Source organism: Muntiacus reevesi, chromosome 13, assembly GCF_963930625.1.
Source record: "Muntiacus reevesi chromosome 13, mMunRee1.1, whole genome shotgun sequence".
Classification (NCBI taxonomy): domain Eukaryota; kingdom Metazoa; phylum Chordata; class Mammalia; order Artiodactyla; family Cervidae; genus Muntiacus; species Muntiacus reevesi.
The window spans coordinates 7,594,347-7,615,878 of record NC_089261.1 but is presented as its reverse complement, the minus strand read 5'-3'; the positions used below and the strand labels follow the sequence as shown (position 1 = coordinate 7,615,878).

General features: G+C 48.7%; 1 protein-coding gene across 1 annotated transcript in view; it reads left to right on the top strand.

Annotated features, from left to right (window-relative positions):
- The window catches only part of SEZ6L (seizure related 6 homolog like), a 169,479-nt gene extending 148,649 nt beyond the window's left edge, over positions 1-20,830 (top strand). Inside the window, exons 13-17 of the mRNA XM_065903785.1 lie at positions 11,008-11,202; positions 15,044-15,076; positions 17,930-18,041; positions 18,156-18,258; positions 20,801-20,830. Coding sequence (XP_065759857.1) covers positions 11,008-11,202; positions 15,044-15,076; positions 17,930-18,041; positions 18,156-18,258; positions 20,801-20,830 — 473 coding nt within the window. The remainder of the gene's footprint in view (positions 1-11,007; positions 11,203-15,043; positions 15,077-17,929; positions 18,042-18,155; positions 18,259-20,800) is intronic.
- Positions 20,831-21,532: the final 702 nt, after the last annotated feature.

The window sequence follows — 21,532 nt, the reverse complement described above, 5'->3', positions numbered from 1 at the left end:
GAGTCTGGCGGGCTACAGTTCATGGAGTCCCAAAGAGTCAGACACGACTGCGCGACTAACACATACATACACACACACGCACACGCACACACACACACACACGCTACATCCCATGGAGTCCCAAAGAGTCAGACACGACTGAGCGACTAACACACACACACACACACACACACACACATGCAGACACACGCACACATGCACACACACGTGTGCACACGCACGCGCGCGCACACACCACAAACACACGTGTGCACACACATGCACACGCTCACACACGCACACACACACACACACTGGTTGAGTCCTTCACCAGAATTCCCTCTCTTCCTCCTCAAGTAGCTTTGAGCACGGCCGTACTATCTCCATCTCCTGAAGAGGATACTGAGGCTCAGAGAGGTGGAATCGTTGCCCAGCTCACACAGCCCAGGTAGTTATGAAGGAGGCCAGAGGCAAGCCCTGCCTGCCTGACCCCGCATGCTTAAAATCAGGTGGTCCACAGGGCAGCAAACAGAGTGGATTTAAACTCTTTGGCCTCCTTTATGGAGTCATCAAAACAAACGTTTAACTTTAAAAAAAAAAAAAAAAAAAAACTCTTTGGGGGTTTCTCTACCATAGAAACTCCAAAAAGGCTCCTGAGGACACTCTGAGAATGGAAGGGTAAGACCATATTCTCACCAGGCAGAGGAGGTGGAGACCAGGGGTTCTGGAGGTCTCAGCCTCAGGAGCGCACGGGAATCGTCTAGAATGTCTGAAAACTCTGGGTGTAGGTCTGGGGTGTAGCCTGAGTTTCAGAAGCTCCCCAGGGATTCTGATGTGCTGAGAGCAATGGAAAGCTTAAGGGAAGCCTGAGGCTCCGTGCAGAGCTCCGTGCACAAAGCCTCACACACTGTCCGGGGCTCAGAGGTGCCAGCGACGCTGCTGTTTTGTGTGCTGTCTTGCATGAGTGTGTTTCAAACAGATCCACGGCCAGCCCAAGCTCCCAGAGCCGCACTGAGATCTCCGATAGTATTGGAGAATCAAGAATGTAAACAACAAGAAAGTAGATGTTGATTGTTTATGTTTATTGTAAACTCATCTACATCTGGGGGCTTCCCTTGTGGCTGCAATGCGAGAGACCTGGGTTCAATCCCTAGGTTGGATCCCCTGGAGAAGGGAAAGGCTACTCACTCCAGTGTTCTGGCCTGGAGAATTCCATGACTGTATATTCCATGGGATCGCAAAGAGTCGGACACAACTGAGTGACTTTCACTTCACTTCGTCTCCATCTGGTGTAATGAGCTTAGGACATGGCTTTCCGCTCCAGCAGCTATGTCTTATCACTTCTCACGAGTCTTCCAAACAGGCTGCACGGACTTCTTCATGGCCACACAAACAAGCAGTCCTGCCATTCAGACGGGTAAAAGCCGTTGCTGTCGGAGGACAATTGGAAAGCCAGAAAATCTTTGTCCCCTTCCATTGGATAAACAGATACAGGCAGACCTTGGAGGTTACTGTGGGTTCGGGTCCAAACAACCAGGATAAAAGCAAATGTAGTAAAGCAGAGATTTTGGTCTGAGATGGAGACACAGACGCTGGGAGAGTGTCCTGTGATAACAGAGGCAGTGATGGGAGTTTCACACCTGCAAGTCTAGGGTGCCGGGAATGACCAACAACCCCCAGAAGCTGGGGAGAGGCAGGGAAGCACCCACCTTTGGAGGTTTTGAAGGGACCAGAACCCTGCTGCCTTCTTGACTTCAGGCTTCTCACCTCCAGAGCTAGGAGACAAGGAGTGACTTCTATCCTAAGCCCCCTGGTTAGTGACCTTCGTCACAGCCCAGGGAGCAAATACAGCCCTCATGCCCCCAGTGACTGTGAGTGAGTGAAAGATGCTCAGTCGTGTCTGACTCTTTGCGACCCCATAGACTGTAGCCGCCAGGCTCCTTCCTCTGTCCATGGGATTCTCTCCAGGCAAGAATACTGGAGTGTGTTGCCATTCCCTTCTCCAGGGGATCTTCCTGACCCAGAAACTGAACCCGGCTCTCCGGCATTAGCAGGCAGATTCTTTACTGCCCAGCCACCAGGGAAGCCCTGAAGGTGAACTGCAACCCATGTGGGAGGGGGGTGATCAGAAGCATCTTGAGTCATTCAAGCTGCTGAGCCCCAGAGATGAAAAGCTAAAAATAGAAGCTGATTTAAAAATACTGAAGGGTGCAGATATTTTTTTAAAAGAAAGTAACAGCACCTCACTCGTCAAGCACAGCTTTCAAAGACCCTCCAGGCTGCAGCAGCTGCTGGGCTTCCCAGAAAGCAGCCCCCCTGCCTCGGGGCCGCTGCCTTTCCAGGATCCGCAGCGCTCTGGTGAGAAGGCGTCCCGGACACCTGTGCTAATGAGTTCACAAGTCAAGCCAGGTGTCAGGAAACACGCTGTCCTCCTCCTAGACACCGGGAGAACCCAGCGTGGGGTTCCAGCCTCGTTCCAGGCCCGGCGAGGCCGATGGGAGATGACACGTGAGGCGGGAGGACGGTCAGAGTCTAGCAACGAGGTGCCCAGGATGAGGGCGAGGTTGCATCCGGATGCCGCGATGAGGACGAGGTCATTGGACCTAAAGCGGCTCTAAGATGTCCCCTCTGCTGAGCCAAGGAAGCAGCCCCAGTTTGACGGGCACTGTGGCTGTGCCCAGCCCTTCCCCAACATTCTCACGTTTACCCTCACAAAACTGCAGGAGCCGTGTGCGTGTGTCCACTTGAAAGCAGGCCGAGAAGGCCCAGAGAGGGTGAGCACCTTTCCTGAAGTCACACAGCAGGCAAGGGAAGCACTCAGGATTCCAGCCCAAGCCTGATTAACCCCCCAAAGCATCATCTTCCCGCCCGCCTCTCTGCAGTCATGGCTCCTGGGCAGAGCTCTGGGGCTCTGCTGTGAACCAAGGTCTTCCACCAAGAGAATCAGGAAGCAGACGGCAAATTGTGTAAGCTCAGGATGCCCACAGCCCCTGTTCACAGTCACTTGCCAACAGCCATAATTTAGCCAGGCTGGGACTCAAAGCCATGTCTTCTCACTCTTGGTTCCTTTACCCCAGGCCACTTGAAGAGGAGACAGATCAGGAGTGGATAGAAGGAAGAGTCTGGGGTTTGCCATCAGACCCACCCCCGGCTCTGCTGGTTGACCTTGGGCAAGTAGCTTGCCCTCTCTGGGCCCGGGTCCCTCGTCTCTGAAAAGGGGATTACTACATCCTACCAGGCAGGGTTATTGCATGTAACTCAGTCATTTAACAAGTCCTCTTATATGCAAGCAGATGCTGACACAGAGGCCCCCAAACTTTCTCAACTCACTGAATCTCTAGAATGCCAAGATTGTTTTGTAGATTTCCCAGGCTAGAACACTTAGCAGTTACACTTATTAACCAGTTAGGTCCAAACCACTTAACAAGTAGCTATATCCTGACAACTTAGTAGCTGCTTGAAAAAGTAATGCCCATGAATTCAGAGAAAGGACTGTATTTTTATTTCACTCTTAAATACTACTTATCTATAATTAATAACAATTACTTCTGTGGCGATGTGTATGCCTTTTGGGTTCTCCCAAACTTCTCAGCCTTTTAGCATCAGGCTGGGCTCTGCCACCTGCATCTCCTGTTCCACCTTGACTTTGTCACAGTCCTTGCTTTTTAGCAGAGCAACCAGAGAAAATCTAGCATCATCGAAAAGAACATAGCCCAGCCTGATGTTAAAATTGTGAGCTTCCTCAAACTAGGAGTTCACACGGGGCTGGAAGGTGTCACCGTGTCTCCTCAACATTTTTAAAAAACCTCACAGCACCCTCATGAGTTCACGGTGGCATCCCAGGGCACCATGGTACATAGTTTGGGAACAGTGGTGGTAGGTCCTGAAAATACAGCAAAAACACAGCGATATATAAACAGACACAATCTGCATAGTCAGGAAGCCTGGGATCTATTGAAGATGTGGGAGGAGAAACAAGTCGATAAAAGGAATAACAATGAATCTTCAGCATCACCTCCTCCAGGAAGGCCTCCCTGCCTGCCTAGGCTAGGTCATGTTTCTCTCTGTGCTCCCAAGGCTCCTATAGCTACACAGTACTTGCTGCCGCTTATTGAAATGATGTTTTTATGTTCAGAGAGTCACACACTTACTAGGAATGTATCTATTTGGTCGTTGTATCCCTCGGTCCCAGCAGACTCAAAAAATGACAGTATTTGTTGCAGTTACTGTGTTGGTCATTGTTAGCAGTACTAACGTGGTCTTTATTGCGCTTTGTGGCTTCGTTGCAACCTCCCTTCTTTGGAGGCAGAGTGGTAGATGGCTCCTGGGAATCCCATCCAGAAGACATAAACCGCACCACGAAAAGTCATGAGGATCTGACACAGTCAGTGAGGGTTTTCTGGATGGAATCTTCAGGGAGGCTTGTGGGGCTTCCCCAAGAGGCCCTGGCCCTTCACAGCCCAGAACCCACAAATATGAGACCTGCAGAGTCCCCGACCTGGACCGAACCCACATGGCCAGACGGTGGCCTTAGTAAAAGTTTCCACTGATGAACTGTCCCCAGCGGCCTCACCTCAGCCAGCGTGCCTGGCTCAAGTAGTGTGCCTGTCTTCATTTAGAAATCCTGTCCCTGAGAAAGCAGTGTGTGCTGTGCTAAGCCACTACAGTCATGTCCAAATCTTTGTGACCCAATGGACTGTAGCCTGCCAGGCTCTGACCATGGAATTTTCTGGGAAAGAGTACTGGGGCACATTGCCATTCCTTTCTGCAGGGAATCTTCCCAACCCAGGGATCGAACCTGCATCTCTGACATCTCCTGCATTGGCAGGCAGGTTCTTTACCACTAGCTCCAACTGGAACAAACCTTCATTATAGCAGAACCATTAAGTGCACAGGACTTCAAATCCAGCAGGTCAAGTTTGCCCTGCCATTTGTCAGCTGGGTAACTTTAAACAAGCCAAAGCTGGTGTCCTCATCAGAAAAATTGACCATGACAACCGCAGATATAGATGCTCGTAACCATGTGTCTAGCATATAGTAAGTGCTCAGTTAACACTGGCTGCTAATTACCACTCAGTTTCAACGCTCCACTACGGTAGAGTATGTTATAAACCATTCACAGCAATAACCAAGCAACCTGATTTTGAGCATTTTGCTCACATGTGCTCCATAAATGTACATTTTTTCCTGTACCTAAAGAGAGGGAGAGTGGCTGGGAGGGAATGAGGGTAGCTTGGTGGATTATGTCTATAAGCCATGAGTCCAACTCACCTGAACTCCTGGGAGAGGTCAGGATGACATCACACGGATTACCATCAGAATTGTTTAGACCTTAGACAAGTGATTCTCAACCGGGCTGAATTTGCTCCCCAGGGGACAGTTGTCAGTGACAGTTCCTAGAGGCATCTTTGGTTGTCATTGGGAGAGGTTATGCCTGCATCTAGTGGGCAGAGGCCAGGGATGCTGTGCAACATCCTGCAAGGCTCAGGACCACCCCCCTCCCACAAAGAACTCCCCAGCCCAAAATGTCAGTCGCACCTAGGTTGAAAAATACCTGCCTTAAACAATCTTACTTCAAAGTGTGAGTACATCCTCACAGTGGGAATGCCATAGTCCAGCCACATCTCAGCTTACAGATGAGGTCTTGGTCCAGTCCGTTTACTTAACAGGCAGGAGAAAAATGAAGTCCAGAGGCATGAAGCGAGCAGCAGAGCCTGGCCTCCAGTTTCAAATTAAGGTCACTTCCCATGTCACTTTCCTGCCATCTTCTGGGAACTGAAGATAAATACAGATGCCTTCAAAGACGATTGGTTTCTACCAAGGATGTAATTCCATGTGGAATTCTTCTCACTCTTACTGATGATTGGGTCAAAAGTGAATCAGACTGACTCTGGAGGCAGAGAATCAAACCACAACTCAGCCACTTCCTTCTTGTTTACCTTTCACAAGAGACCTTCGCCCGAGCCTCAGGTTCCTCATCTGTAAAATGGGCTCTCTGGTGCAGTAATTAACAGAGGACTTGGACCACTTGGATTTGAATCCTCTCTTTCCCACTAACTGGCTTGACAGGTTACCCAGTGGGATACCCCAACAGTTCCTCATTTGCCCAGATATCAAATGGGGACAGCCGTAACAATGTGTCTTGGGGTTGTTGTAATAATTAAAAGAGGTGGCGTTAATGATAAAGAATCTGCCTGCCAACGCAGGAGATGTAAGAGACTCAGATTTGATCCCTGAGTCAAGAAAATCCCCTGGAGAAGGAAATGGCAACCCACTCCAGTATTCTTGCCTGGGAAATCCCATGGACAGAGGAGCCTGGCAGGCTCCAGTCCACTGGGTCACAAGGAGTTGGACATGACTGAACGTCTAAGTGTGTAGATAGAAAAACTCCAAACAGTGTCTGACTCATATGATGCTCTCAGTACATGTTGGCTGTTCTGATCAGTACTGCTGTCATCTTTAAGGATTTGGGGAAATTAGAAATAATGTTTGCAAATCATCTGGTACAGAATGGGTGTTTGACTATTTTGGAAATTAATGGATTAAATGGTTAATTTCTTAACCACTCCAAGACACCAAAGCAGCAGCTCTGAGTCCAAACCCTTCAACCCTAAAGTTCTGGCTGGATGTTAAGAGTCTATTTCTATTTTGTAAAAACATTTATTTGCCTCATTTTAAAAAAAATTCCACATATAAGTGATATCATATGATGTTCATCTTTGTCTGATTGACTTCACTTTGTATAATAATCTCTAGGTCCATCCCTGTTGCTACAAATGGCATTATTTCATTTTTTCTTATGGCTGAGTAATATTCCACGGTTGGAGGAGGAAATGGCAATCCACTTCAGTATTCTTGCCTGGAGAATCCATGGACAGAGGAGCCTGAAAGGCTACAGTCCACGGGGTCACAGAGTCGGACACGACTGAAGTGACTCAGCACAAAATCTCGTGGCATGTATGTATACATGTGTGGTCAGTCACTCTGTTACTTCTGACTCTTTGCAACCCCGTGGACTGTAGCCTTCCAGGCTCCTCTGTTCATGGAATTTTCCAGGTGAGAATACTGGAGTGGGTTGCCATTTCCTTCTCCAGGGGATCTTCCCCACCCAGGGACTGAACCTGGGTCTCCTACATTGGCAGGCGGATTCTTCACCACTGCGCCACCTGGGAAGCCCTGAAGATATCACATCTTCTCTATCCATTCTTCTGCTGATGGACATTCAGATTGCTTCCATGTCTTAGCTATCGTAAATAGTGCCGCATGTATCTTTTTGAACTAGCGTTTTCTCCAGACGTATGCTCGGGGAGTGGGATTGCTGCGTCCTATGGTAACTCCGTGTTTAGTTTTTTAAGGAACCCCCCTACTGTTCTCCATGGCGGCTGCACCAGTTGACATTCCCACCAACAGGGTGGGAGGGCTTCCTTTTCTCCACCGCCTCCCCAGCATTTATTGTTGGTAGCCTTTGTGACGACAGTCATTCTGAGTGGTGTGAGGTGGTCCCTTATAGTTTTGATTTGCGTTTCTCTAATAATTAGCGACGTGAAGCATCTTTTCCTGCGCCTCTCGGCCATCAGGAAGTCTTTGCTGGCTGGATTTTAGAATCACCTGCGGAACTTTAAGAAGAATACTCTGGGGGGCTGATTAAAATACCTTAGGGGGCAGAGCCAGCTCAATGAATAACCCAGGGTGATTCTCGTGTGAAGCCAGGCGAGATCAGCTGGACACACCTCCCCCTCCTCTTCCTGCTGGCCGTACCGTCCTTTGCCTCCAGGTCTTAGAATTTGTCCTTTGTCACTTTCTATCTCCCCAGGGCCAGGAACAGTGACGGGCACACAGGAGGTGCTCAGTGAGTTATTTTGTTATATTCATTAATCTGTTCATTTATGATGGAAAATTCCAAGGGAAGTTTGTGGGCGGGGAGTCTTCTGAGTTGCCACTGCCCCCTGCTGGCCACTCTCCTGCACTGCAGATGACACTCAGGAGTCAGGGGAACAGCTTCATTGCATTCCCCGGTTCAGGATCTGTCTCTGAAAAGAGACGCTGGGGCCAGGGTCTCATCGGAAGGCTCAGCACAGGAAGGAGCCACTTCCCAGCTTGCATGGTTGATGGAAGGACTCAGTTCCTTGCCGCCGTCACCCTCAATGCCTTGCAACATGGCCGGTTGTTGCTCCGAAGACTAGAGTCTGCTAGCAAGACAAAACTACAGTCTTCCGTAACATCCTCACAGAAGTGGCAGCGCTTCTTCCTTGTTGTGATTTTATTGGTTGGAAGTGAGTCACAGGTCCTGCTACAAAGAGCGTTAATGTAGCAGGTGAAAATTGTTAAGGTCTGTCCTCGCCTTTCCACTGCACTCTCCTTTGGATGGGAAGATGAAGGGCATCTCAGGCAGAGGGAACAGCATCGACAAAGCACAAATGGGTGAAATAGTGTAATCCACCTGGCACAACGTGACTAATTCGATGTAAAGCCAGGAACCAGCCAAGAGGAGGGCAAGAAGACGATGGACAAAGCTCTAACAGCCCGGCCAGGGGCACCTGCCCCTTCCCCCAGTGGAGCAGAATCACCAGCTATGAAATAATAAGAGACCTGCCTACTCCATGTTCTAAGCTGAGGGCCTGAAGAGTCAGGTTGATGACAAGCTGGAGAATAATACCACTAAGTTGTAGAAATCACTCAGATATTACAGGAATCCTACAGGTTAAAGAGACGTCATGTCATCTCTTCCGAGAAGTTTTGCTATTCAAGTGAGCCCCGAAAGCTGTTGACAGAAGCTGTTTCTCTGAAACACGGATGGCAGGTGCAGCTGTGATGTGTAAAGACCTGGGTCTTTGTACAGCAAAGCAAGACCCAGAAGGAAAAAAATGTTTTAGGATTTGGCGTGGAGAAACTGAAACCTTTGTTCTCTTTGCGAATGCAAAGGGGCACTGCTCCTATCGAAAACGGGATGGAGGCTCCTCAGAAAGTTAAAGCTGGAATTACTATACAGTCTATAAATCCCACTTCTGGGCATATACCACAGAATTGAAGGCAGTGTCTCAAAGAGGGTTTGTACACCAATGTTTGTATAACGGCATTATCTCACAGTAGCCAAAAGTGGAAGCCATTCAAGTGTCCATTGATGGGTGAATGAATAGGAAAGATGTGGTCTCTCTATACAATGGAATATTCAGTTCAGTTCAGTTCAGTCGCTCAGTCGTGTCCGACTCTTCACGACTCCATGGACTGCAGCATGCCAGGCCTCCCTGTCCATCACCAACTTCCGGAGTCTATTCAAACTCATATCCGTTGAGTTGGTGATGCCATCCAACCATCTCATCCTCTGTTATCTCCTTCTCCTCCCACCTTCAATCTTTCCCAGCATCAGGGTCTTTTCCAATGAGTCAGTTCTTCGCATCAGGTGGCCAAAGTATTGGAGTTTCAGCTTCAGCATCAGTTCTTCCAGTGAATATTCAGGACTGATTTCCTTTAGGATAGACAGGTTGGATCTGCTTGCAGTCCAAGGGACTCTCAAGAGTCTTCTCCAACACCACAGTTCAAAAGCTTCAATTCTTCTGTGCTCAGCTTTCTTTATAGGCCAACTCTCACATCCATACATGACCACTGGAAAAACCATAGCCTTGACTAGACAGACCTTTGTTGGCAAAGTAATGTCTCTGTTTTTTAATATGCTGTCTAGGTTGGTCATAGCTTTCCTTCCAAGGAGTAAGCATCATTTAAGCATCATATTCCATGGAATATGACTCAGCCTTAGAAAGAAAGAAGATTCTGACCCATGCTACAGCATGGATGACTCTTGAGGACATCATGCTAAGTGCAGTAAGCTAGTCACAAAAAGGCAAATACTGTGTGATCCTAGTTACATAATGTTCCTAGAATAGTCACAGTCATGGAGACAGAAAGTAGAATGCTGGTTGCCAAGGGCTGGTTGGGAATGGCGATGGGGCGTCAGTGTTTGATGGGGACAGTTTCCGTTTGGGAAGATGAAGAGTTCTGGACATTGCACAAGAGTGGGAGCGTATTTGACACTACTCAACTGTACACTTAAGATTGTTAAGATGGTCCATTTTATATTATAGATTTTACCACAGTTTAATTTTTTAAATAATAAACGCGTTTTAGTGTTTCAGGATTTGTAGTCTTGTGTGCAAAGCAATTTTCACTGGGTGTCCATTCCATCCAGGTGCTGAAAAGGAACTGAGTCACATGCTGGCCCTGGAATGGGTTAAACCAGCAGTTCAACTCTCTAGTAATTCTTAAGCTAGCAGGCATCATTTACGATGCTCCTTCTGTATATCTTGAGGTCACTTATGCTGCTCCTACTGTATACCAGGCCCTGAGCTTCAAGTATGCCTTAACAGCGTTCAAGCATGCCTTGACAGACTCTTCTCAAGTGAGAGAGACTGTTATTAAATATAGGACAGCGCAGGCAGTGTTGTGGTAGAGAGACTCCTCCTCTCTCTCACCGAAGAGACTAGTGACTCAATTAGGGGCCGGGGGCATCAGGGAAGGCTTCCTGGAGGAGGAGACATGAGGACTGAGTGTTGAAAGACAAGACTTACCCAGACTGGTTGAGCAGGTGAGGGGCAAGTTGAGAAGCAGGAGGAACAGTTCGTAATTTACTGAGTCCATCATTTACTGCATACATTTCAAGGGCATGCTAAGCACTTATACACGTTATCTTATTGAATCTCCCAAATCCCTATGAGATAGGTACTGCTACTATTTTACCATTGAGAAACCTGAGGCTCAGAGAGGTTGTGGCCCTTGCTGGAGGTCACACAGCTAGCAAGTAGCAGAACCCAGATTTTTAACCCGGATTCCACAGCTTAGTACATTCTACTGTGCCGACATGTGACCCAGGCCCAGAGGTGGGAGAGGGAGAGGTGAATTTGAGACAGTTCAGCGCGAGGCAGGGTTGCAAAGCAACGGTGCTGCAGAGCCTGGCCTCAGATCACCCTTGCCCTGAACGGGAAGCCCCAGAGGTTCGCGTCATCTCATCAGAGCTCCTTTCGGCTTGCCCTTCAGCGGAGGAGTCCCTGGCCTGTGACAACCCAGGGCTGCCGGAGAACGGGTACCAGATCCTCTACAAACGGCTCTACCTGCCCGGAGAGTCCCTCACCTTCATGTGCTACGAGGGCTTCGAGCTGATGGGCGAAGTGACCATTCGCTGCATCCTGGGGCAGCCATCCCACTGGAACGGGCCGCTGCCCGTCTGCAAAGGTAAAGAACCCCGCCCCCTCCCAGAGTCCTGGGGACCGAGGGATCCAGAGGTGCCGGGACTGACTTGCAGTGACTCTAGATTTGCTTTAAAAAGCCGAGCTACCGTGTTTCGCTACATCTAAGACACCACCGTTATTTTCTGCACCGCTGAGAAAGGAAATGGTTACCAATTAGACTATGAGACCGTGTTCTCTGTGCTTGCATTTTTGTTTCTGCTTCCTAAATGAGCTTCGATTTTTATCATAAAGGAGAGGCAGCCTCTTTTTGAGTCCTGCTTGCACGGCGTGGCTTAAACGTTTCCCGCCTCCTGCAGCCCCTTCTCACAACCACCTGTTTCCCGAGGGTGATGGGTGTTCCCCTGTCATCTCTGGGGTGTTCTCCCGAGATGCTCACCCCCATCTCCGAAGGCCGCTGGTCTTGGACTGACGGCTGCGCAGGCACAGGCAGGCATCGTGAGCGCCGCCTGGTGGCACCGATTGTAACACCCCGGTGATCGTAAGACACCCCCATCTCCGAGATGGTTAAGAGGGGAAATGTATTTTAGAATCAGTGAACTCCTCCTAATCATTGAAATGAAGTTATGACGTACCTAGCGAGATTTGGATCCACTTATTCCGTCTTTGAGATGTGACAATCTTAATCGTATCCTAAATACATTCAGTGCTGTAGGCAAGTGGATTTAACCTTTTAAGATATCAATGCCCTTTTTGAGAATCAGGCAGAAAGCTCTGAATTCTCTCCCCAGGGGAAGAGAAACCTACAGTTCTACATTTCTCCTTGGGAACCCATAACTTGAGCAGATTCCCAAATGCCTGTTCATGAAGTTCAGCGTTAGGGCTTAAAAATACTTTCCTTTCCTGGCCAGAATTTCCACTTCTTGGTATAGGCACAGAATAAGTGAAAACAGGTATTCAGACCAACACTGGTACAAATGACCAGAGCAGTGTTATTCACAAAAGATGAAAACAACCCAAGTGTCCATCTGCTGGTGAATGGATAAGCAGAATGTGTCATATTCATGTTCAGTCATAAGAAGGAATGAAACACGAATCTGTGCTACAGTGCGGATGAACCCTCAAGAGGTTATGCTCAGTGAAAGAAGCCAGACGCAGAAGTTTACATATTGTAGATTCAAGTCGAGGGAAACACCCAGAATAAGTCAAGCCACAGAGCTGGGACTTGTATTAGTACCTTCCCAGGGACTGGGGGGAGGGAGCGGTAACTGCGTAATTGATGCTGAGTTTCTGTTTGAGATGATGAAAAGGTTTTAGAACTAAACAGAGGTCATGGTTGTGCAACACTGCGAGTGTACTCAGTGTCCCTGAATTGGACACAGAATTCAAACAGTTAATTTTATGTTATGTGGATTTTACCCACGTGAAAAAGATTGTCCCCGAATCACCTCATGGAGGCCCCATGACTCTACTCTGAGATAGATGAGCCATTTCACAGATGGGGACAGAGAGGCTCAGAGAGGTTAAGTGACTTTCCCTAAACCACACAGCTGGTAACAAGATAAATCTAGGATTTGCACCCACTTCTGCTAAAGGTGAATTCCTTGCCTTTGAGACCCCACCAGGTCTGAGTTGGTCCTGGCCCCTCAGGTAGGACAGACTGCTGGCCAGGAAAGACACTGCCTCGGGAGATAATTGCCTTTGTCTCTCTGCTCCGTTTCCACTCTTGAGACCTACCCCGCCAACTCCGTAAGGGAATAATGAATCACTTCCTCTTCCCCAAATAAGTGAGGTTCATCACGTGTGGCCTGGAGTTGGAGAAATGACTGAGCACCTATATAAAGCCACCCCCTGGGACTCAGGGACTCCAGGATCCAGCCTGGCTCTGCCCTGGACCACCTGTATGACCTTGGGTGAGCCCCCCCACCACCACCTCTGACTTTGGTTTCCCTTTGTGTGAGATAACTGGTGAGCCCAGGTCAGAGCTTCTAAGGGAGGTCAGTCCTGAGTGTTCATTGGAAGGACTGATGCTGAAGCTGAAGCTCCAATACTTTGGCCACCTGATGCAAAGAGTTGACTCATCTAAAAAGACCCTGATGCTGGAAAAGATTGAAGGTGGGAGGAGAAGGGGATGACAGAGGATGAGATGGTTGGATGGCATCACCAACTCAATGGAGATGAGTTTGAGTAGACTCTGGGAGTTGTGATGGACAGGGAGGCCTGGCGTGCTGTGGTCCATGGGGTCGTGAAGAGTCGGACATGACTGAGCGACTGAACTGAACTGAACTGAGGTCAGGGCTTCTAAGGGAGAGTCAGTGGCTGGGTCAGCAGCATCAGAATCCTGGGGAACTGGCGAGAGTTTCAGACATCCGTCCCCAAAGACGCCACCCTGGCAAGTCCAGAAAAGGGCCCAGGAAACTGCCTTTTAGCATGTGCCCCCACCCCCCGCCAAGGCCACTGATCATACTTGGCTCCACATCTCCTTCCATTTCTAAGGTTTCATGGAAGCTCACGACCCCACCAGACACGCAGTCAAGGCCCCATTCATGTCTTGGGTGGAAAACATCTGCCTTAATCTTTCCATTTTCCTAAAGCCCTGGCTCCAGAGATGGCTGGAGTCAGTGAGTGAGTTAGTACACTATTTTTTCAGCTGGTTTTGTTATCATCACTTGGTAGTGATGGAAATCAGAGTCACTTTGACCAAAGCTCTAATTAGGAAGCCTTGGTATCAGGTAGGACGTGAGGATCGCTGAGCCTTTGGGGGGTCACCGCTTCTCATTACCTTATCATACAATCTTTTCATCAAAGCCCTTCACTCTGAGAGTTTGCATCCTTGAACCCCACCTAAGTGGGTATATTTTTAAAAGAGTTTTTTGATGTGGACCGTTTTTAAAGTCTTTATTGAATTTATTACAATCTTGTTTCTGTTTTATGTTTTCACTTTGGGGCCACGGGACTCGCGGAATCTTAGCCCCCCAGCCAGGGATCGAACCTGCAACCCCTACACTGGAAGATGGAGTTTTAACCACTGGACCACCAGGGAAGTCCCTGTGTGGGTATATTTCTGTGCTCAGTTATCATGATGACTTAGATGCCAAAGCGTGAAGATGCCAGCCTCCAGCATCCTCAGCCTCCAGCATCCTCAGCCTCCAGAGAAGTTGCACAGTGATTAAACAAAGTCCACAGAATTCCAGTGTAAGGCAATGAATGAATGAAAATGTGGAATATAAATCCTATATTCCAAATCAATATGAAATAACAGTGAAATTACAAAGGTTCACATAAATGCGTATTTCCAAGCAGGAGAACAGTGTCTCCTCCGGTTGGGCTGAGGACTGGAGATTTTTGTCTCACCCCTCACCATCCATCAGCCTTTGTCCAACACAAAAACACTGAAGAGATCAGAACTATGTAGTTAGAGGCAGAGGCCCGAGGAAGCCAAGCAGGATGGAGGAAATCCTGCCTCCATCTCTTAGAAGCTGTGTGGTGTCAGAGAAGTCACTTCCCTTCTCTGAACCTCTGTTTGCTCATCTGTTAAATGGAGAGGATAATAATAAGTACCTAATGGGATTGCCGTGTTAAGCGCAAATATATATAAAGGTCTTGACACCCAGTATCTGACACGTGGTGAGTATTCAGTGATTTCTGCCTGTTTCTTTCATATGTCTCATCTTCTCTAAGGAACATAGGGAGAGAATGAGGCCAGGCATTCCCACTAATTCCAGAAGCCCAAGATTTCAAACAAACAAAGAAATATAGCACTAACTTCAGCAAAGCAGGGCATGGACTTATGCACTTAATCGGGGGATGGGGGAGCGGGGGAGGCACCTTCGTTTCATACAGTGAATTCACTTGACACCGACCAGTGCTCCAATTTTCTCTTTCAGTTAATCAAGACAGCTTTGAACACGCCTTAGAAGGTGAGTCCCATGAAGAAAAACACCCCATTAACCAAGTTAATAGCAGAAAGCAAGGGAAAGCCCTTGGAGATCCTTATCCACGTGCTTTAAAGAAAAAAAAAAAAAGTAAAAATTCTGCCTTCAAATTGCTGAAGGTAATTTGAAAACAAATGATATTGTAAAGAAAAAAAATCATTGTTTGCAACTTACGGTCCTAACTATGACCCGAAAGAGATTAAATGCCAGTTCTGTTCATGATGACCAGCGGAAAACATCTGGGGGTCCACATGCCTGAGAACAACACGCTCCTCTTGTCAGACTTTTCAACCATGTGGTGCTCTTTGAGGAATGAAATCCAGGGATGCCTCACCTTTCACGCTGAGCAGGCTCCTGGTTTCAGGAGGGAAACCTCTTCCCTGGGGGATGCTCTGTGATCTGGTTTTCTCTCCATCTTTTTTTCCCCCAAGTATAGCTACCCCTGGGCGCCCCCCCCCCCCCGCCCCCTTGTTTTCGTGTGTGTGTTTCTGATTTTTGGCTGTGCTGTCTCTTGCTGCCCGCGGGCTTTCTCTGGTTGCCCTGCGCGGAGGCTGCTCCCTGGCTGCGGGCATAGGCTCTAGGGCGTGCAGGCTCGGTTTCACAGTTGAGGCGCACGGGCTTAGCTGCCCGCGGCATGTGGGATCTCCCCAAACCCAAGAGCAAACCCTGGCCCCTGCGTTGGCAGGCAGATTCTTAACCAGGGGGCTGCCAGAGAAATCCCTGTTTTCTATTCTTTTGTTAGAAATTACCAAGCGAGATTTATTCATGAGGAACAGATGCTAAAAGAGATGCAGGATTTTGTCTTCTTTTCCCTTTTCAACCCCTCTCATATGTAAAATGTTCTGTTCTATATAACCTTTATATGGTTTGGTCCAAAACCACTCACTGGGCTGTCAAGTCAGAAAAAAATAATACTGTTTTGTTTAAAAGAAAGAAAAAAGTTTTAGGGCTTCCCTGGTGGATCCGTGGTAAAGACTCCACCTGCCAGTCCAGGAGACACAGGCTCGCTTCCTGATCCAGGAAGATCCCACGTGCTCCGGAGCAAGTCAGCCTGTGCTCACGACTACTGAAGACGGTGCTCCCTAGAGCCCGTGCTCCACAGCAGGAGAAGCCACAGAAGTGAGAAACCCACACGCCGCAACCAGAGAAAAGCCTCTACAGCGACAAAGACCCAGCACAGCCAAAACAAATTAACTGTCTTTTTAAGTTTAACCAGTTGGATGGTTTCTAAATTATTGTTGGAGCTGCTTGTCTTTCTGACAATATGCAGTTCACGTAGAATCTGGGGCGGTGGGAATTACATGTCTGAGTTGCACTGTCTTGCAACAGATGACATTTTAATCCAAGCAGATGGAACTGGGGCTCTGGTATGTAGAGGAACAGAGCCTGTATTAGCCAGTCCGCTGGAAAAAGAGGGCATTTATGCTGTTAGTCTCGACTCAGGCCCTTCCTTTGGTGTCTTCCACCAACCAGTGAGCCAGAAGAACATCTCAAAGGCCTGGGTTGCTCAGAGGGCATGATGCCACTGTGATGTTCTCTGCTCACGCATTTATCGTAGGTATTAAAATTGATTTTTCAGGCCCAAACAGTGGCAGTTAATGGATTATAGATTGGCATGCAGCCGAGCTCTGTCAGACGTGGCCACAGAGAATGGCAGAGGAAAACGGAGGTCAAGTGTCCAAAAGGGATGTGGGGCTTTGCCGGGAAAACACCCCATCCCCCTTTGCCCCCATCCTGAATTATCATTTTGTCGTTGTTCAGTCGCTCAGCCGTGTCCAGCTCTTTGCGACCCCATGGACTGCTGCATGCCAGGGCCCCCCTCCTTCACTTTCTCCCAGAGTTTGCTCAGACTCCTGTCCATTGAGTGGATGATGCCATCCAACCAGCTCATCCTCCGTCAGTTATGACAGTTCTTGTGATTTCTGCAGACTCCTGGGAGGTAGTGGGAGGCTCCAGGTGAGGCCAAGAGGGCTACCTGGGAGTGTGCAGCCGTGGCCTCTGAGAATCAAACCTCAGTTGTCCCAGCTGGGGTGTCAAGCATGGGGTGTGTGGGTACCCAGCGCTGGCCTGGCTGCCCAGCGCCCTCTGCTGGTGAGTCTGATTAAGCGGGTCTGGGAGGGACCTGCCATTCTAGACACGACCCTGTCTTCTCCACTGAAGTCGAGCAAATCTGCCTTTCCAGTTACCACGTTGCGAGTTTTCTTCAAGTTTTCGCTTGGATTGGGTTTTAACCACATTTTAACTTTTAATCGCCTCGCCCCTCCCCCCACCCCAGAAGAAAATGAGGTGAAAGTGAGAGTGAAAGATACTCGGTTGTGTCCAATCCTTTGCGACCCCATGGACTGTACAGTCCATGGATTCTCCGGACCAGAATACTGGAGTGGGTAGCCTTTCCCTTCTCCAGGAGGCCTTCCCAACCCAGGGATTGAACTCAGGTTTCCCACATTGCAGGCAGATTCTTTACCAGCTGAGCCACGAGGGAAGCCCAAGAATACTGGAGTGGGTGGTATATCCCTTCTCCAGGGGGTCTTCCCGACCCAGGAATCAAACCAGGGCCTCCTGTACTGCAGGCGGATTCTTTAGCAACTGAGCTGAGTGAAAAGCATGTGACCCTCGGCGGTGTCTCTGACCACCCCATCCAGCGTTGAGTCTGGGCTCGGTTGCAAAGGACCAGCCCCGTTTTCTCCAGTCTCTGCCTCTTCTGCCTTCTGGAGCCAGCTCTCCAGTGAGGAAGGCTTTCGCCCACTCCGGCATTAGCTCCTGGAGTGGGTGCAGGGCTGGGAGGGCGGGGACCCCGCGCTGGGCGCCGGGTACCCTCACCGGCTGTGTGTTTAGTAGCAGAAGCGGCAGCAGAGACGTCTCTGGAAGGAGGAAGCATGGCTCTGGCTATCTTCATCCCTGTCCTCATCATCTCCTTACTGCTGGGAGGAGCCTACATTTACATCACCAGGTACGGCGGGGCTCCAGGTGGGCATGGGGGCTCTCAACCCCCTCAACGACCGGCAAGCTGAGGTCTCCCCGTCCAGGAAGAGTCACTTCTCTCCCCTTGACCGCCTCTCTCCAGATGCCGCTACTACTCCAGCCTCCGCCTGCCTCTGATGTACTCCCACCCCTACAGCCAGATCACCGTGGAGACCGAGTTCGACAACCCCATCTACGAGACGGGGGTGAGTCGGTCTCCGTTCTCTCCCAGGGATCTCCCTCTTTGCTCTGAACTCACAGACATCACAACAAGAGGTTTAACTTCCTTTTGCTCACCATGCCACTGACAGACAGGCATGGCCAGTGGCTCACCCCCACCAGGACCCCTATGGAGGTAACTGCTGCCCTTTGGGGGAGCTAATGACAAGCCTATAAGTCTGTTCATTCTCAGCAGAAGGGTCACAGAAAGAAGGGGCCGTACCAGAGATCCACGGAGGGATGGCTGAGATGGGTCAGAACGCAGCAGTGGTCTGGGGGCAGTAGCAGCGTTCCCAGACATCTTATTAAACTCCATTCCTTACTGAGTGGCAGCATGCACGCACCTACACATCTTAGTGGCAGGTCTTGGGTTGGAACTAAGGACACAGCCGAACCAAACAGACACAGTCCTTCCGTTAATGAGCCCATAATCTCACAGAGGAGACAGATATCAAAATAGTAATAGCCATAGGAGTGTTATGGGCCAGGCACCTTAGATGTATAATCTCCTTGAATCCTTGTAACTCTTTGTGTTAGAGTCTCCTGTTATTCCTCATTGACTGGTGAGGACACTGTGGTTCAGGCAGAGGAAAAGTGATTTGGTCGAGGTTGTCCGCAGTCAGAACACAGAACCTGCAGCCAGGATGCAAACTCTGTTTGATTCCATTCATCATTATACTCCCCCTTCTCCCCTTGAATGTCAAACAGTCAAATATCCCAGTGAATATATTAACTGCAACAAACGGTCATTTTTAAGGGCCATGAAAGAAATTGGATGGGGTGCTCTGAGTATATGATTGGGGGGGGCACCTGGAGGAGGTGGGAGAAGGCATCTCTGAGAAAGTGATGTAAAACTGAGACATGTAAGGAGGGTAAGACTTAGACGATGGTTGGAGAAGACGCCAAGAAGTCGGGAGAGAACATGCAAAGGTCCAGGGGCATGTATGAAGAACCAGAAGATACTCATGATTCTGTAGAATCTCAGCCCTTCAAATTCACTGTGTGATGGTGTACAGTTGTCTCCCAGTGTTTGCGGGGCATAAACTTGACTTGTTCCTTGTCCCTGCTAACCTTCTCACACTCGCACTTACTCTGAGCTCCTGCGCTAGTTATTGATTGATGTGTGGCAATATTATTGCAAATTTAGGAACCTGAAAAGGCACCCATTTATTACCCCATAGATTGCATAGGTAAGGAGTCCAGGAACAGCTTATTCAGGTCCTCTCTGCCAGGACTCCCAGGCTACAGTCAAGGTGTCAGTCAAGGCTATGTTCTCATCTGAGGCTTGACTGTGGAAGGATCACATCCAAGCTCACATGGTTGCTGATAGCATCTAGTTCCTTGCAGGTTGTTGGACCGAGGGGCTCAGTTTCTTATAGGCTGTCAACCTCACTTCTTCTCCATGTGTCCCTCTCATAGAACGACTCACAACATAGAAGTTTGGTTTTTCAAAATCAGAGAGAGAGAGAGAGAGAGTCCCCTTGTAAGAGGAAGCCACAGTCCTATATAACATGAAATACAGAGTGACATCCTAGCACCTTTTCTGTATTCTGTTGCTTAGAAGCAAATCATAGGTTCTGTCCACAGTTAAGGGGAAGGGATCATTACAAGAATGTGAAAACCAGGAGGGTGGGGATCATGAGGACCACCCTGGAGTCTGCCCACCACAGTCTCATCTACCTTGAAACACAGACAGAATTGCTTATCTGTGTTGACCCAGTGGGAAATACAGACCTCCATTAAAGCATATGACAGCAGCCCCTTCCGGGTCCAAGCCTCTGACTTCCTCTATCTCCCTTCTCTGCCCTGGGAGCCTGGAGTATATCACATACACTCAATGAATATTGGAGAAATGGAACAGATTGCTGCCTACATGTTGTGGTCATTTTAGATTTGGCGCTAGTAAGACAAAGTCATATGTTATTTTACACATACGTAGCTTGTTTCTGAATCCTCAAAGAAGGTCAAGCTGATGAAAAATAGTACCTTAGAAAGTAGACCTTATTAAGACGTATGTGTATCGTTATGTGTATTAGACTTATGTGTATCAGTCATCTAGAACTATGATAATGCTGAGTAACGAACACCCCCTAAAGTCAGTTGCTCAAAGGAAAAACCATTAATTTGCTCATCAGTCCATGGGACAATGTTTTTGGCTAGTTTCAGCTGGGCAGTAGTCCTGGCTCAGCAGCCCTCAGGTACACATCTGGGACTGGCTTGTTGGCCAGTGACCCAACTCTGCTGTCCAGAACTCTCATCTTATCAGCATATTGACAGTGCTAGAGGCCATCAAGGCATGCTCCACTTATGTTGATGGCAGAAGGGCAGACACAGGCAGAAACACACATGCACTCTTCAAGCCCCACTTTACCATAACCCACTGGCAAAAGCAGGTCCAGGTCAGCGTCAAGAGCACTGCGAAGTCCTCTGTCCAGTGTCAGATACAGAGAAGAGTGAAGATCCAGAACCACACCATGAGTCACTCTGCCACACAAGGGGTCACCAGTTCTGTGCTTCTCTCTCGCGCAGGAAACCAGAGAGTATGAAGTTTCCATCTAGAGAGAGCTCCACGTGAGACGGGAACTTACAAATATGAACTCAACTACAGCCTCCTCGAGAGACTCATCCAGAGACCATGTGGCATTTGATGGAAACCCCGGAGTGTCGGCTGGCTTTTCTTTAGACTCTTTACTGGAGACTTACTGTTTTCTTCGCTGTATTTATTATATTTAAAATCGAGTTTAGGTGTGTGGTCGGATGTATTGCAGCTGCAGCCAAATTCGTGGCACGGCCTCAGTCGTGAAGGCGGGTAGAGGACCTGTAAAATGGCAAATGCAACAACTGAGGGAAGAGGGGGAAAAATTAACAGAACACAACAGGCTGTCTCCCATAAGCAACTATGGCTGCATCAAATTGCATGCATCTTCAGGATCCATGCCCATGGTGTCTTCGTACAAATCTAAGTCCCAAGGTTAGGTTGGAAAGGGGTATTTCTTGTTGGATTAACTGGGGTTGGAATTTGGCATAGAGACTTAAACAGCTCTGCTCCAAAATCAGTCTGCGTCCTTCCTTCCAGTTTCCCGGGCTTCTCAAAGGACTCACCCCAACCCTTCCCTCCCATGGCCCCTCTGAGGGCAGCAAGGTTGCTCCATGAGCATTCTCCTTCACCACCCCAGCCTCCCTGGCTGCTGTCAAACTAAGAAAATGTTTTCTTTCTATAAAGGTGACAGATGACAAAGGAAAGTTTTCAGAGAAGATGAG